Raw genomic sequence first — 18,266 nt, forward strand, 5'->3', positions numbered from 1 at the left:
GGTATGGGCATAAATTGAAAAGCTGAGTATTTCCTAGGCATCTGCAATCAACTTATTCGAGGACTTTTAAATTAATTAGGGCACTTAAGGATAATTAGTATAAATGGTATAGCTATTTAATGCAAGTGCAACTTAGTTACCCTTTAATTGGAAAATATTTAATAATGACATGAGGCAATACTTTGGTAGAGCAAAACTGCTGGGGGTAATAGTAACAAATGCAACTAACAACCGGCCTCATTATTAACGGGCAAACCAAATATTTAAATATTGCAGCGCACACAGGAAATGCAAGAGACACATAAAAGGTATACAGTGGAATCAGCTGCCAGGGAACACGAGTATTTCAAATGATTTGTCATGTCAGAGTGCAAACAATTCCGGCTGTAATGGTGACAGAGCGGGGGAAAAGCAGGTGGCGCCGGAAATGTCAGGCAACAATTTTCCACCGCTATGGGAAAAGTTTGCCCCCACTCTCGGCTGCTAAATGGGAGCAAGTTGCGCATTTGCCTTTTAATATTTATTGAGTTGCAGGTGCACCGCCCCGGCAACATTCATTGTTTGCTTTCGAAGTGCTTTTGCAACGCATCAAATATTACAATTTGCGAAACATTTATGCAAAATAGGTTGGAAGTGGAAAAGAGGCGCACATACATATATGTATCTATGTTCACACTGTGACCTCTTTAACTACTATATTTTGGGTCTACATATTATATCACAGAATGGTTGTTTATATATGCTATTTACCTAGCTAATAACCAACCAAATGGTTGAACGTTTCAACACAGAGTCATTTAGAAATCATGAAGATGGCGAATCCAGCTAGTTTTTAAATACCACTTCCTTTAGAGTTCCTGTGCTTAAATTCTTCAACTTTAACGTTTCCAGGAGGCCTGCCAGAACTACATCCGCATCATGGTGGTGCCATCGCCGGGTCGCCTCTTCGTCTGTGGCACCAACTCGTTCCGGCCCATGTGCAACACGTATATCATTAGTGACAGCAACTACACGCTGGAGGCCACGAAGAACGGACAGGCGGTGTGCCCCTACGACCCCCGTCACAACTCCACCTCTGTGCTGGCCGGTAAGTACACCATGGCCACTTTCCATTGTATTATTACTAACAAATCGAAGAATGATAGTTAATAGATTCGAATAGCAGAGAACATGAGAGAACTGCACAGTGACAACACTGCGTATACGTAATTCGCCGGATGTCCATGTAGAACTCATTTGCCAATTACTTTTAATGATCCTAACTGTGCTCGAAAAACATAACCATGTGCTCTGGGGTGCAATTAATATATTTAAATGCCATCACTTTGAGGTCAAGGAAAAAATGGCAAAAACACGCATACGCCCCGTTGCCCATATCAACCATTTTCAACGAATTCAGTTGTGAAGACTTTTTCTGTGTGCCCTCTTGCTTTTTTGCCGCTTTGTTATGCCACTCGAATAATTTATTGTTCACAAGCATTTTGTATGCGAATTGTCCATTTGCTTCCGGCTGTTATCGCCATTCGCAACCAAAGAGAAAAGTGCAAGGAATGTGACTGTGAGTAGACTCCTTGCATTGCCCCCCTCCTCTGCCCAGGCATATAAATCGGTTGAAAATTGTCATTCATCATGCGATGCCTGCGCTGCCGCACTTTTTTTTCAGATTTGACTTCGTGAACGGAGCCGCATGATAAATTTGTAGTATTATTGTTCGGCTGCCGAATGGCAGACAACTGCGAATTATGTGCGAAATACATATTTCTCCGCCCAGCAAACTGATAAAAGATTTCGAAATTACCTACATACTCGATATTTGATTGAAATTTATGGCCCCACCAGGTGTGTTAAGTGGGTCGGTCGGTGCGCGGAAAAGAAACTCGTTAATAATACATAAATTGAAAGGTTTTAATATCCATACAATTTGAAATACTTATTATTTAACCTGACTTTATGCCCCCTCCAACTGTCTGCAACTGGGTATTTCAATTTAAGAGTAGTGGAGAGTAGAGAATGCGCATTGCATATAGAATGAACCTTTATTTTCGCCACTCGTGCAACCCAGAAACTCAGCCAATAAACAAGCGCATTTGGCGACTGCAACGATGGGGGAGCATGCACACCACCCACCACCCACCACCCACTACATCCACCACCCACTTTCTAGCGCCTGCAAAGTCATAGTTTTGATAATATTTCCACTTGGCACCCATAAATCGACATTCTTTGCCGCCATGTTGTGAAGTTTTCGTGCAGTGATTTGTTTGCATTTCATTGTCTGCAGCCAGCGAAAACTTTGCCAAGAGCAAGGAGGAGTGGGTCGCTCATAGATAATATCGATAAACGTTTATAACTAACTTGAAAGTGTGTGTGTTTCTCTCTCTGTGTGTGTGTGTGTCGGTGTGTGTGTGATGGGTTTTGTTGGTCCATCGGCATGAGAGGGCACCAAGTGTTGCCACAACTTCCGCCGGATGCAGCTGCCTTCCCCATGTGTTTGGCTATACATATGTGTGTGTGTGGTGCTTCTTCCATCTACACTCTCACACACACACACACACACAAGTGTGTTGGCAACTTGCCCACTTTTCCGCGCTCGTGACCCCCGTGCGCCCCCTCACCCCCAACACCGCGCCAATGTGGGTCATAAGAGTTTATCATCAACAAGCTGCCACATCCTGGCCAAAAAAGAAGCAGCCAAACCTGAAGCTGTTGTCAGCCGCCATTTTCTTTATTGCTTGCAGCCATTTATGCGCCCATTACTTTCCACACCGCCGTCGGGTATATCGAATTGCCACGCAGCTTGAGTGCAGAGTTTCATTGAGTTCGCTCCGTGGGGAGACCACACCACTTTTAGCACTCGCTCGTAAGCTGATTTTAAATCGAGGCAAAGATTGCTTTTAATTGCAATAAGCCAGAGCTTAGAATTCACTACTAGGTACTAACAAGCCTAATCCGCTTTGGTTTCCTTCATTTTCATCCGGCGTTTTCCCTTCGCCTCCCCCCTCCCCCCACTTTGTTCTTATTCCACTTTGATTTCCCTTCATGGTGCTAATATTAAATCGAAATTTTTACATATACCGACGAGCTGCGTCTTCAGTCACTTCGTTGGCTGGCTGTCAGTTTTGCAGCGCTCGCCTTGCCAGGATTTAAGGATATGCGACGCGGATTGGATAACGGTTAGCCGGGCCATGTTGTTTAGATTACAAATTGCCCGGACAGAGGCAACCCATAAAAAAGCCCCATCATGGTGGTGCACTAAATAACAACAACAATGCCAGCGAGTCTAGAAAAGTTCCGATTCAGAAATGCTGAAAAAAAAAACAAGGACCAAGGACGAGCGAAAAAAAGTCGCCGAAAAACCAGAACAAGCTGAAAAATGTTATCAATTCAGTTTTTATTCGTGACAGGGCGTTGATGTCATGGGCTGACGTGGGCGTGGTCGGTAACTGGCACAAAAGTTTACTCCCCACTCCCCCCATTTTATAGCCCCCGCTTGTCCCTCAGTTGGCCACAGTTTTCTAACGCTTTGCGCAAAAAGTTCGTGGACACATTTTTGTGCCAATTTCGTTGTAAAAATATTGTTGTAACCATGATGAAGTTTTCAATTGCTTTTTCCACCAATATACGACATCTAGCCACCCAGCTCAGCTCAGTTCAGTTCAGTTCAGTCCGGTCCAGTCCAACCGCCTTATCCTGTTCGCTTTCCTGGTGTTTCAATACGGCGGAAGGAATCTATTTTTGTTCGATTTAAAAAGTGCATGCGAAATAAATTTCAATCGCTGACAGTGTCACCCAGCGAATACAAAACTTTCCCAATAAAAAATTAAGCACACCAAAAAGAGGAGGAAACAAGTTCTTTTTTTTGTAGAACCGTAGAAAATGGATGAAGGAAACACGTATTAGCCGGCTTTGTCGTTTAATTTGCTAAATGTTTTCATTTGGCATTAAGGTTAGAGCGGGAATGGTTGAGCAAAATGTGTGGCAGTAGAGAGCTTCGGTAATTCTGGGGCAACACAAATTCAATTAACAAGAACACGTTCTTTATAATGCCTATTTTATGAAGCAAGGTTTGAAAGCAATCTACATTTTTAACATAATAATAAGAAATAAAAAGCATTCCCCTTTCACAGATCCCAAAAATCATTTAAAATCAGTTCTGTTTGCATGCCTATGACTGAGCCCTTTCTTTAGGCTTTGAGATTTTACAAAATAATGTTGTGTTAACTGTCCAATTCAGTGCTCTGAATATTAAACTCTTATCACGCTGATTTCAACCCCCATTTTGACCTTTTGTGGCACTCGAAAATATGGCTTAAATGTCTTACCAATTCGCACACGCCTCAGGAAACAATGCGAAGAATAGTAATAAATAATTTATAACTGCGCATTTGCCACATTAATCACGAGCCAACGCTGCCGGGCTGCCGGCCAAAGGAAAAAATAGAAGGGGGAGATGGCCAAATGGCCAAATGGCCAACAGCGGCCAAATCCCTTTCCGGCAAAGTTTGTCCCGCTCCCCAAAAGCCAACGCATATTAATTTCGGCACCCTCCCCATTCAGACCCATTCCCATCCTTCGGTGTCCTTCGAATTTTCGGTCTGCACGTCCGTGGATTCTCAGGCACAGCGAAGCGTACAAATTGCCATCACTTGCGTTCAATTTTAGACTTTTCCAAGCAAATGCACAAACGCGATTAAAATGCTGACGAATGCTGGCGAAAGGGGGCAGCGGGGGCAAAGGAGGCTGGTCGGACATTGGCGCCGCCGAAAAATGTCAAGGACTCGGCAGGACATGGCGTACACGGCGACCTGTGAACCGGGAACACCATTGCCAAACCGTTCCACGCTGCATTTGCATATCGCACAAACCGCTTCAATTTCACACCACGTTGGCACTTTTCGTCCTTTGCGCCGCTTTAAAGTCCACCCTCTCTGCGATTCAATTTTTGATTCCGTATAATTTATTTCCGCACTTTAAGCACACCTAGGGGAACGTCATTTAGAGATGTGAAAGTTTCAACAACTTTCAAGAACCTTTAAAATATATGATATAAAACAGCTAAAGTAGCAAGCAATATTTTGTGGAGAAAAGTGGAACTGCTTGAAATTATCTAATTTATTTATTTAATAATTAAGGACCATTCTCGCGCATCATTTGCTTCTTAGGGTTATTTCTACTGATGTTTCGGGTCGTTGGGACCGTGCGCCAGAGCTCGTTAAAAAGCGAAGGAGGACTAATTTATTTTAGCCAACTTAAATTGGCTTAGGCGAATGACCAGAGGAAAACAAATGGCGCGTTATCTGGAAACCAAAGCCGGCTAAAAGGATGGCCCTGGTCAAAGTGCGGGTGCAATGCAAAATGAGAGCAACAACTATGCTGGGCAAAGAGAACACGACCAGCGACAGCAACAACTGTCAGTTTCATTAAAAACAATGAAATCTGCTAAGAGCCAAAAGTTTAAATGACCGTCTAACAACTGCAAAGGATAAAAAGGACACCAGCGCACACACACACACATACCTAAAAGGGCACTCGAAGAGCTCTTGAAAAAAAGCCAGGCAAAAACGTCTGCAGTAAAATATGTACTCGAAAACAAAGTCCAAACAATAAACCAAATGGCGGAAAAGCAAAGAGAAAACGCTGTCAAAATAAGCTATATAAAGACCCCAAACAAGCACAGCTTGCGACCCTTTTCAGCGGACAATGTGCGGACTTTTCTCGGTTCCTTTCTCCTATTTATGTCCAAGACAAAAACAATCATTACAAGAAACAATTAGCTGCCAAAAAATGAGGCCAACAGCACACCCCATCTTTTCATAGCTCAAAAACACTGGATCCTTGAAATTCGGGCAAACTTAGGTTTAAAAGAGTTTGCTTTTCTATCTCATTTCTACATTTCAATTGATAAGAATTATATAGTACGTCTATATCAAGTACATAAATAGCTTGGCACAATGACCCGGGTAAAAAGTTATGCACAATATAATATTTTGTGTCTGCCAAAGTTCCAAAATCCACAACAAAAAAAAAAAAGCAGTACCATTACAATAAACACAAATAAAGGATTATTCCTAAGTTGCCATTTACAATTGCTGCCAAATCTCTGTCAGCCATTTCACAATAGAAACGCACTGAAGTGCCCTCGAAAATCAATGACAAGATGCCGCAGCAACCAAGCTTATGTTTGAAAACATTTCCTCCAGACCACTTCTTGAGCACCCACTTTGGGCTAAAAAGACTGGAAAGACATTAACTTTTAATTCGATCGTTTATAAGCACAATGCAAAATCCCCAGCAGATGCAGTTGCATCTGCAAATGCAAATCTGGCCGTAGAGAGACCATAGCTGATAATTGCGGTGCGCCAATAAAAAGCGAATTAAGCTAATTGCCAAATTTTCAAAATCCCCCAAAAAAACATTAGGAATTGGAAAGCACCAGCGCCAGAACAAAGATGGCCCCAAAAGCAGCAAAAAGCCCAAAAGAGTAATGAAAGTGGAGCAAAATGCGAAACTGCTACAGAGCAGCGCACATGTTGCCAAAACTTTTCAGCCATTATTCCTCCCTCGTTATTGCCCGACGTCTGCATTTCTATAAGAGTACAAGTGAAGTGTAATTACAGCCAAAAATTGATAACACACAAAAATGGCAAAGAGAATGTGTTCCCTCACATTCTGGCACTCAGCCAGCCAGTGCAATTAAAGCCCTAAAGTTCCTCTTAAAAGTGGGTCAGGCGTATACTGTAATTAACCCAATTGATGCGGCAGAAATTCTCAACAAAAGACCAAATTTCGATCGAAAATCGATCCGTTTTCCAAGCGTAACTAAGCTTAAGTCCAGATTACATGGCTTGAAACTAATTAGACAACATAAAGGAATAGACTTAACCATACAATAGACACGGGGCGGTTTTTCCACTTGATTATCCAGTATAAATAAATCACATATCGCTTAAATATCATCTAATGTAGCTTGAACATTATCCAACGCCACGCTATGTTTCCGGTCATTTCCATAAAATTAAGCAATTTACCGGATTGCAACGCAGCAGACAATTGTACAATAAGAGTCCATCTAGAAACGCATTGATATGCATAATGTAAGTGGGCACGGTTGAGGGTAATTGCTCCAAAGTGGGCTATTTAACTGAGGGCCTTACACTCGACGTATGCAGGCATGAATAAACGTAATGCAAGGTATTTAACAAGGGCCAAAAGCAATGTTTATATGCTTAGACCCTGAAAAATGGCAATTATAAGTGTGTTTGGGCGCGAGTGTGTGTGTTAGATATCAAATATTTAAAACACAACGTACCGGTAATAAAGCTTTCCCCCGTTTTCCAGCTCGATTCCCGCCGGTGCGCTCGTTATTTCGACCCTCTATCCCTGTACGTCCTGTCATTGAAAATGAGTGTAATTTATGTATTAGCGTGTGCCCCAGTGTGTGTGTGTGTGCCCCTGTGTGCTCGTGTGTGTGTGTGTGCCGGCCGCATAATAAAACATGCAAAAATATGCAAATTGCCGCAGTCAACGCGATGAACTTTCATTACGCCTTGTTCCCGTCGCTCTAAAGAGCATTTTCCGCTTTCCTCGACTAGCCCAGAAAATCGATTAAATCACTTAAAGAGTTTATCGAACTTTATGCCACAGTCAGAAGGCCGCGTTTCCAGAACGCTTCAAGCCCACCAAGACTTTGTGAGAAGCGCATAGAGAGGCGCCGTGTGCGAAAGGGATGGCGCACAGACATGGCCGATGTGCATAATTTTTGCACGCTAGATTGTCATTTAAAATGAGTTAAGCCCGGCCAATTGCTGCAATGCGGAAAACTTCACAAGGCCTTCAGTCTGAGTCGCATTTTGAGTCCGAGTCCTGGTCGGTCGGTCGGTTGGTTGGTTGGTTGGTTTGTTCGTTGGACGTGGGTCGTCAGGTAACTGGCGTTATAATGAGCAAACAATAAAAGCAAACGTCGCTGTACGAAACAATGACGATAACGAGAAAGAGAAAGACAGCGTGCAATAAGAAAGAGATGGGGCAAAAAACACACACACAAACAAAAACCAATTAGATGCAGCGAGGACAGCGAAGGCCAAAGGTGGCAGCTGCAACTTTTCGTGTCCTGTCGATGTTGCGACAGGTCGACCGTTGGCTGCGGCGACTGAGGGGAACGAGGGGCACGTCCTTTTCTCATTGTGCAACTTGTTAGCGAAGGCCAAAGAAAGCAGCTCGAGTTCAACAAAAAAGTATCCCAAATACAACTGCGACAATGACAACCATCTATCGCTATGCTAATTGCATTCTTATTGTTAATTACGGGCATTTAAGCAAAAGTTTTCTTTTTTATTGCACTGCCAGCTTCTGAACACGTAACTTGAATGTCAGCAGGAAAAGAATATATATACTTGATATGGTGGAAAACGCTTTCTTTTGCCTTTTACACACTTTTCAACGAATCTAGTATACCCTTTTACTCTCTCGTAACGGGTATAAAAAGGAAAGTAAGGCAAGCCCAGAGACATGTGTTCGATTGAGTGTATAATCATACACGGAATTGGGTCAGAGAGATTAAATCAAACCGTGTAGAGATTAGTAATTGAGTTTTTATTTCACTAGTCCAATCAGAATAAATAGGAAGTTTGTAGGTGCGCTGTTGGCCAATAAATTCATTCGCTGTATTCTTCATATGATTGCCAGTTATTGCCGCTAAATAAAGACAATTGGTTATCAAAGACATACAAAACAAAATTTTTTGTAGGCAATACTCAATAATGATGCAGCCTACGCAACGTCTAATGTCGACGTCGGGTTCGGGTTCGGCAAACTAAACTGATGCTATTGTGTCCGTCCGAGCAAATATTTATATCTCTTATCAGGGTTTGCGGATCGGGCAAAACCGAATTTTTAATTTAGTGCGTGGTATTGCCCAACGCTGTGAATTGCCCAACTTCTCAGTTCTATTTCCCAATTTGAGCATTCGTGTATTGATATAAAATAATCGCGTCACTTTAATTGAACAAATAGTTATAAGCCGGAAAGAACTAGTAACTAGTGAGTTCCCCGAAGAAGAAATTTGAACACTGACAGTGGGCGTTAGAGTGGACATGGCAAACAGATAAGTAGAGACTAATAATAAAAAAAGAAGTTTCAACACAATAGACGGATGGACAGACGGAAAATCGACTCCGCTATTGATCCTGATCAAGAATATATACATATACTTTATATGGTCGGAAACGCTTCCTTCTGCCTGTTACATACTTTTCAACGAATCTAGTATACCCTTTTAATCTACGAGTGAGGGGTATAAATATAGACATTAAAATATACACATACGAGTATATACACTTGACGATTGTTTTGCCGAGTTGTGTGGATGGAGGTGCTGAGATTTCGATGCCGAGACAGCAAAGCCATTTCCGGCCAGACAAAAAGCTGAAGCTCGGAATTTCCGTTTCTATTGTTCGGCGGGCTTGATTCTGTTTTTCCATATTTATTTCACTGGCTGTCTTTATTTTATTGCTGCCGGAGCTCGAAAAGGACAAAGCCAAAGTCTCTGACAAGCGCGAGCCAATTCGCTGCACAAACAAAAATCAAAACGAAAACGAAAACGACAACGACAACGACAAAATGAAAATACAAAATAAATATAAAAACAAGAAAATCTCATTTATCTTCTCAATGTGGCCGCAGGCGCATTCAATGCCATCCAAGAAGACATGTCAAACTTCTCCCCTCAATGTTGTCGTTGTCGTTTAGCTTAATGGAATTTGTCGCTAGCATTTAGTCCGCCAACAGGGCGTATGTGTGTTGGCTTGTGCTCGATGTACAGCAATTGGCAAGTACATACTTTATAATGCCCGAGATGAATTTTCTTTAATGCATAATAGATGGATGCAGTGATAGTACAATTTAATTGAAAAAGTACGTTAGTACGTTAGTACTTCTGTACTTTTGTGCAGGTAATAGAATTACACGTAATTGACATTTATCTGTGACATTTGAATGCTAGAAACGCCTGTTTCCTGGCCCACTTTAAAATCTGCGATTATGCCTGAAAGTATTTGATTTTACTAAACCAGCGTTTCCATGTATCCTTGCTCTCCTTGCAGACAACGAACTGTATTCCGGTACCGTGGCGGATTTCAGTGGCAGCGATCCGATTATCTACAGAGAGCCCCTGCAGACCGAGCAGTACGATAGCCTAAGTCTCAACGGTAAGTTGTAGCCACTTGTGGTAATTGAAAATGTCATGGACCCTGTCAGGATGGCGCTTCCGTTTTGTAAGCGCAGTGCGAGTCCTGGATACGCAGACCCCCCTACCGCCGCCACCCATGATTGTCCATGGTGTCCTGTCGAATGTCAGTTTACGATGGCCCGCGATTGCCTTTTGCATATTTCAAGGGCCTTGGCCATGTTCAGCTTCCATTAACTGAATCTGAATCCGAACCGACATGGCACGTTCGACTGTCATTTACCACCAAAGATGTGCGACAGACTTCATAATTCATATTAAATAGCCCGTATCGGAAACTATTACTTTACTTGGGGGTCCTAAAGAGGTTCACTGAAAATTTACAGGATTTTTACCTAAAATACTTGCCTATTCACATTTATTGCATGCATATAAAATTGTTTGGGCAAGGATATTTGACTTCGAGGAAAAAATCAAGTCATAGACAACTATTATTTACACTTTGTTAGTTCGAAAACTAATGAATTTTAATCTAGCTATTAAATTCAGAACCTTTGCATAGGAATGAACCCATAAAACCAATATCACCGACTGACGCAACATATTACTCGCCATATATGTACATCATAAATTCATGGAAATTGACAATATCTGAACACTGACAGCTATAAAATTGTTTACAATCTCGAAAACTATAAATGAATTTGATGACCGAACTTTGTGCCATTTCTCGTCCCGCAGCCCCCAACTTTGTGAGCTCATTTACGCAGGGGGACTTTGTCTATTTCTTCTTTCGGGAAACCGCTGTGGAGTTCATCAACTGCGGCAAGGTGAGTACACGTGCAACATCCAATCGAGGAGTTTTCCAATCGATTTGGGGCATTTGGAGCACTTGGAGCAACAGCAAATGCAATCAAACGCGGCGAAGATACAATCAAAGTTGGACAGAAAACAGGGAACAACTGCTGATGCTCGGATTATTTATGCTTCGCAGATTGTCGCATTTGCTGGTGGTCCTAGCAGCCCCAAGCTGAGCAGAATTAATATCTTATCATTTGATGCGATGCTCTTCATGGTCTTGATGGTCTTGATGCTCTTTTCAGGCGATTTATTCGCGCGTTGCCCGCGTCTGCAAGTGGGACAAAGGTGGCCCGCATCGATTCCGCAACCGCTGGACATCCTTCCTCAAGTCCCGCCTCAACTGCTCCATTCCCGGCGATTATCCTTTCTACTTTAACGAAATCCGTAAGTGTTCGGCTTTAAGTGAATGAATGAATGAATGTATGAATTGAATTTAGCTTTTATCTGTGTAATTGAACCAGTGCGTTTGACGTTTGTTATTGAAAGTGACAGCGTCGCTCAGCCAACTAAAATGAGTTTTCACAGTATTAATTAGTAAATTGCCGTTTGCCTATAACTAAAACGCATTTTGCTGTTACCCAAACGAAATAAAATGTGTTGTGAACAACGTAGATTATGTTCCTAATTGAAAGCAAACAGATAAACTTTTGAAAATATGTTAAATAATACATCAATCCTCGTTAAATTCCGTACCAAATTCGACATTTATGAAACATTTGGCTGCAAATCAAAATATTTCATTTACTTGATACATTTAGAATCGGCCAGCAATCTGGTGGAGGGACAGTACGGCTCGATGAGCTCGAAACTGATCTACGGAGTGTTCAACACGCCGAGCAACTCGATTCCCGGCTCAGCGGTTTGTGCCTTTGCCCTCCAGGTGAGTTTCCTTGCCAGCGAATTGTTTCTTGAAATGGAAAATTTAATTTTGCTCCCCCAGGACATCGCCGATACGTTTGAGGGTCAGTTCAAGGAGCAGACCGGCATCAACTCCAACTGGCTGCCAGTTAACAACGCCAAGGTAAGAATCCCCCAATCCTTGAGCGTGAATTTTGTGAGCGCAAATCCCGAATTTCTTGTGACCGCACTCCGGCACATCTGTTGCCTGGCAAATTTATGACTTATGGCCGGCTTGCCATAAAAATGTATTCTTCGTTTTGGCACAAATTTTGCATTTGCATCTCCAAATGCTTTTGCCAATTTCCCGCAGCTGACTGCACATGTCGCCATCGATTTGGGGTTTGCCTTCATGTGCCACAAGGACTTGGCACTGCAAAGGAGTAGCTAAAGAATCGTCTTATTGGAGCTACCAATATTTATCCCCCTATTCGAGCATTAAATCTATAGTTGGTGACAAAATTTGAAATTCTTATGCTTCACTTATTACTATAAATATGTGCTTTATCTCCTCCTCTTTCTAGGTGCCCGATCCTCGACCCGGCTCCTGTCACAACGATTCGAGAGCGCTTCCGGATCCCACACTGAACTTCATCAAAACACACTCGCTAATGGACGAGAATGTGCCGGCATTTTTCAGCCAACCGATTTTGGTCCGGACGAGCACAATGTGAGTAGCTGCATGCCAACACACGTGTATATAGTATGCACGTGGTCCTTATTTCGGTGCTACGTCACTTCCGTTTCCGGGGCGAGGGATATGACAGAACTCTAAGGGGCAGTAAATAAATCCAGGCAACTTCGGCTGGTTTCGTGCTTGTTGTTGAGTTAAAAACACACGACGCACATATCACATATCACATATACTTGTGGCCACTCTTAAACTATTGCTGAATTCATGAGTATCATGGCTGGCTCTGTCGTCGCACACAAAATGCACAAACTTACTGGCTTTCAACGAGCATATCCTGCCATAGATTTGCCATCGCACGGGCTTATTCCCTCCATGTGGCAGCATCTGTTTCAGTTTATGGAAATTCGATAAGGTGTTAGTCAGCGCAAATAGCCGTAAACCGTAGCAACCTGAACTGCAAGCGGAAAGGGAAAGAAAACGGCTGGGTTGTTGCAATAAATTATTTGCCAGCGATATCGCCCTCTCTGGCCGCAGGGAGAATTTAAAAATTCAATTTGGTAACTTTTCCATGTAATTGAGCCACAATTATGGCGAAAAGCGCCGAGATGTGTGCTGGCAAAGTGGTGAAACTTTAAAGAGGGCTAAATCATAGGCGAGCCACTGAGCACCACTTGCGACTGGGAGTTACTGCTGCACAGTGGGGCAAGTACAGCCACAAATTATATAATGAAAAAAATATGAAAAACAAAAGTAGTGGTTTGTATTACATGTTATTAATAATAGAAACACCATTTAACACACAAATAAAAAGCCATATTGCTTCACATCTATTCAGGATCTATTCAGCGTTTTGGCAGTTTTGTTTAATCTATCCTACAGATTTGTAATCAAAATTCAAAGATTACGCCATTGAGTAGAAGAGTCCATTGGCAAATTGATATTTGGGAGCAGCAGGAACCACTGTGGCCAAATGGTGGCTCAGGTGGTGGGGCAGCAGCAGTTGCCTTTGCGATAGTTTGAAGCAAACGAAGCGAGCCAGCCAGAAGGAAATGCATGGATGCGCTGAGGAGGCAACCCGTAACGAAAATATGTATGCACAACTGAATAAATTAGAATGAAATATGGAACACGTAGCAACAACGCAGTCTGCGGACTTGCTCCTGCATCCGCATTCCCATCCGCACTGGCATCCCTTGCACATCCGCATCCGTATCCGCATCCCCCGAACATTTGCTGTGCCACATGAGCACACCACAACAAATGTACGTGGAGTGGGTGAAGTGGGTGGCGAGGGTGAGGTGGATGGAGTGGGTGGAGTGAAGGGTGTGGGTAATGTGGGGCGGCCACTTTCTGCAACTGACTCACTGCATTTTGGGGGACTGGAGCAGCGGATGCTCCGCCCGAGGACGCGGGCGTGCATCGGAATTTAATCAAGACCCCGGGACACTCAATTGAAAGCCATAAAAATGCGCAAAAGTTACTTCAGCACTTTTTTTCTCATTTTGTGGCTCAGCTGCTCTCATATGGCAGAACGTCAACTTTTTCACTTTATCCTGATTTAAATCCAACTGCCTTAAACCGAGATTTGATATTTGAAGACTTGATTAGGCGTCATCCTGAGTCCATAAATCAATTTATTAACTGGGTCAGAGATGTATCCTTCTTGTTGATATTTAATCATCGCAAGGATGTGTGTAACTCGTTAATACAATTCATTAGCAATATTCATAAGAGTTAACCTGTGACTGCAAGACTGGAAGACCCATGAAAAGAAACACATATTTTTTCAAGTTTTTAAATGTTTAAGCCATTTAGCATTTTGCTTTCCTGTCAGCAGAAATCGTAAGATTACGTTTAATTCCCCTCGGCTCTTGGCCGCTTAGTCTTTGAGCCAGGTCAAGCTTGTTGGGCAAATTCATTTATCATGTTTTCCAATTCGGCACAAACAATGCGCATAAATTATTCTCGAGCTGAAACCAGGGCGAAAAACCGCAAAACGAGGGCGTCGTCAATGCGATAGGCTGGATAATGTGGGGGATTTATTGAACGCAAATGACAAAATCAAATCAAAAATTCTACGGAATTCTGCAGAATTTATGGCATTTGGCCAAAACATAAATTTATTATAATTCCGTTCGTTTTGGGCCAGCCCATTTCCGCAGCAGCCTAGGCGGAGGGCGTGGCCGAAATAAATCTGGAAAAAAGGCAAATAATTTGCATAGTGAGTTCCAAAAGTTTACAGCAAGTTGAAAGCCGCCGTGCTCATGAAATGTCGACGAAAGTTGAATGTACCAGCTCGGGCTCCGTTACAGATTGTTTCCTGACGCAGACCGGAAGCATCCCATATTCAACCGATTCCAGCCAGCTGACTGGCTGACCATATCCCGTCTGCATCTTCCTGCCCCAAGATATCGCATTGTGCTTAACGTGTTCTTATCGCTTTCACTGCCAGGTTACCAACGGGCGACGGTGGTGACATAGTCCAAGTCCAAGTGGGAGGTGGAGGTGGACAAATGACGACCAACTTCCCGCCCATTGTGTACCGCCCATTTGTCTGGCAAGTTGGCTGTCATCGTCATCGCCCTTTGAACTCATCGGAGCGATACAAAAAGTTGGCAACATTTTTGCAAGTTTCAATTGCCAGAACTTTGTACTTTGACCCGGACCAGGACGTGTTCTTGCGTCCTGTGCTAGCATTTTTTCTCTCCTCCTGCTGGCTCACATATTTGTTTTGCATATGCTGAAGTTTCATGAAGTCCGTCAGCTTTAAAATTGCATACATATATTTGAAAACTTCAAGCCAAAAATTAACAAAATCTAGTTAGTTCAAATTGTTAAGTAAATGTTGCACAGCTCAACAATGAAGTTTCCTTTCCAAATAGAGATAGAAATATTATGGTGGAAACCCAAAACTTCAAATTCCGCAAAATATATTAAATTAGTATCAAAGAGCTAACGGCCAAATGCTTTGACAAACAATTTTAATCTTAAATTTCACCCTTAAATTGTTCGAAATGAAAACTTTGTTCGATGCATTTTTTGCACAATTGTTGAGCAATTTGGAAATTGTTGCTTGCAGACAGACCGGAGTCCCGAAAACAAGATTAGTTAATTAACAATAAAAAAGCAGAGCAATGGAGCACAGTTCCCAGCTCCCATTTGGTGGCCCATTTCAGCTGCCGGGCATTTGCATTTAAATCGAGGCAGAAGGCATGACAGCAACAATGGACATGGACCTGGCCACAAATGTTGCAACAACGCGGGCTTTTCGGGGGCAGACGGGCGTCGTTTGTGCGGTGAAATCAGAGGGAAGTTTTCGTTTTTATTTCATCTACTTGTGTTGTTGTTTGGAATATGTTTTTTCCATAAAAACACAAACAGTTTGTTGCTGCTGCAGCAGTCGTTGCCTGTATGTATGTCCGCATGTATCTTGTATTGGCAGTCATGTTGCACTGGTAGTGGTTTGTTCAAGTCCTCGACTAACCAGTCCTGCCAGCCAACCAGCCAACCAGTCAACCAGCCAGCCGCAGACTTTTCCTTCAACATTCCGACAGCGAGTACCATTTTGGCATCCGTCCATTATTAATGGACATCTAACCGAAATGACAGACGTACGTCCATTGTCAGGAGAACTGGCGAAACACAATGTCGCAAAATAAAGAAAACATGGATTGACATTCATTCCACCATTTGGATGCTGACCGCCGTTGAGTCGTTGATAAAAGCGGTATTAGATACAAATGAAATGGAATGGGAAAAGTAATTAAGAAACAGAATAAATATGGGTGACATTTAATATATACATTGCTCCCTATTAATTTCGTGTCTTCTTTTACAGATACCGCTTCACCCAAATCGCCGTAGATGCGCAGATCAAAACTCCTGGCGGCAAGACATACGATGTTATTTTTGTGGGCACAGGTGTGTAGAGCATATCAAGTTATATGAAATTAAAACTTTTTAAAATCATATTAATATATTTAATATTGTAACAGATCATGGCAAGATTATCAAGTCAGTGAATGCCGAGTCCGCCGATTCCGCAGAGAAAGTCACCTCCGTTGTCATCGAGGAGATCGATGTGCTGACCAAGAGCGAGCCCATTCGCAATCTGGAGATAGTCAGAACCATGCAGTACGGTGAGTAGTGCTCTTGCTTTTGACCAAAAGGACTATGTTGGCAAGTGGAATTTTAACCTGTTTTTTCGATCCGCAGATCAACCCAAAGATGGCAGCTACGACGATGGCAAATTAATCATTGTGACGGACAGCCAGGTGGTAGCCATACAATTGCATCGTTGTCACAACGACAAAATCACCAGCTGCAGGTGAGTGTCCTCCCCCTCCTCTACCCCTTTCACTGCACACCCCCCCTCTATCAACGAACGCCAGACAATGGCATTTTTATTATCATGTAACAATTTGCGTGACTCTCGCTTGTCGCTTGTCAGGCACTTGACAGCCTCAATATGCAGTGAATTCGTGGAGTTTACACTTGACTTTTAGGTCTTTCAAAGTTTTGTCAAACAGAGCAAATGCTAAATATAACATAATAAATACGAAAGCTAAGAGATGCAAATTAAATCATAAATAAATTCCTTCAAGTCAGACCAGCGAATGTTAGTCCTTCACTCTTACATATTTTCCTGTCGATTTTTTCGGAGTGCACGTACTTACCCAGAATTCAACGTCTGTTCGCAGTGAGTGCGTCGCATTGCAGGATCCCTACTGCGCCTGGGACAAAATTGCCGGCAAGTGCCGTTCGCACGGAGCTCCCCGATGGCTGGAGGAGAACTACTTCTACCAGAATGTGGCCACTGGCCAGCATGCGGCCTGCCCCTCAGGTGAGTGCCCAGTTCTACGGCCAAGTTCCACGGTCCTAACTGGCCAAGAGTGTCGAGATTAACGCCGTTCTGGTCGTGCAGGCAAAATCAATTCGAAGGATGCCAACGCCGGGGAGCAGAAGGGCTTCCGCAACGACATGGACTTATTGGATTCGCGGCGCCAGAGCAAGGATCAGGAAATCATCGACAATATTGATAAGAACTTTGAAGGTGATTTACCTAAACGCATTTCCAGCATATTCTTCCATCATATTTATTTTGCATTTGTTCGTTTTGTATTATGCACGTACCCGCTTGTCACTTTGCCCTTCTCACCTTCTCACCTCCCCTGCGACCTTCGACCTTTGCTTGTTGTCTTCCCCGTGTTGTGTTGTCTACCCTGCAAATCATATTTTCATTTTGTCGGCATTCCCCGGACTCCGACTGCCGGCTTGTTGGCACTTTATGCCATTCAAGTGTCTTGCACTTGCATTTTATCTAAAGCGAATTTGTTTTTCATGAGCTTCAATTTATTTGTAAGCATAGAATATGGGCGGAAATTGATAAGAAGACATCGAGACAAGGATCATTTTTGATTTACTAAATTTCCTGAGAGAGTTGCTTAAGAAAGCTAACATAATAACAATAATTATCCAAAGTAACATTAAAACAAGTAACATAAACTTACTAATCTCAAATGCTTTTGAATGTATACTCAATATTTTGCCTGCCTTTGCTTCATTTAATATCTTGTATATATTTCATAATAAGCTACTTACCAAGATTTCAGTTCAATACATATATATTTTGTTAAACTAATGACAAAGTCTTTTCCAAGTTGAATTCTCGTTGTTGTACAAGGTTACTAA

The 18,266-nt window shown here is 42.6% G+C and overlaps 1 protein-coding gene across 1 annotated transcript in view; it reads left to right on the forward strand.

The window, feature by feature from the left end:
* Positions 1–18,266, forward strand: part of LOC122619960 (semaphorin-1A) — a 128,216-nt gene that overhangs the window by 99,952 nt on the left and 9,998 nt on the right. Inside the window, 12 exon segments of the mRNA XM_043797239.1 lie at positions 892–1,087; positions 10,101–10,205; positions 10,925–11,013; positions 11,287–11,428; positions 11,803–11,924; positions 11,985–12,065; positions 12,466–12,611; positions 16,414–16,496; positions 16,571–16,714; positions 16,791–16,902; positions 17,276–17,418; positions 17,500–17,628. Of these exon segments, the coding sequence (XP_043653174.1) occupies positions 892–1,087; positions 10,101–10,205; positions 10,925–11,013; positions 11,287–11,428; positions 11,803–11,924; positions 11,985–12,065; positions 12,466–12,611; positions 16,414–16,496; positions 16,571–16,714; positions 16,791–16,902; positions 17,276–17,418; positions 17,500–17,628 (1,492 nt within the window).

The sequence above is a fragment of the Drosophila teissieri genome, chromosome 2L (assembly GCF_016746235.2).
Source record: "Drosophila teissieri strain GT53w chromosome 2L, Prin_Dtei_1.1, whole genome shotgun sequence".
Taxonomy (NCBI): domain Eukaryota; kingdom Metazoa; phylum Arthropoda; class Insecta; order Diptera; family Drosophilidae; genus Drosophila; species Drosophila teissieri.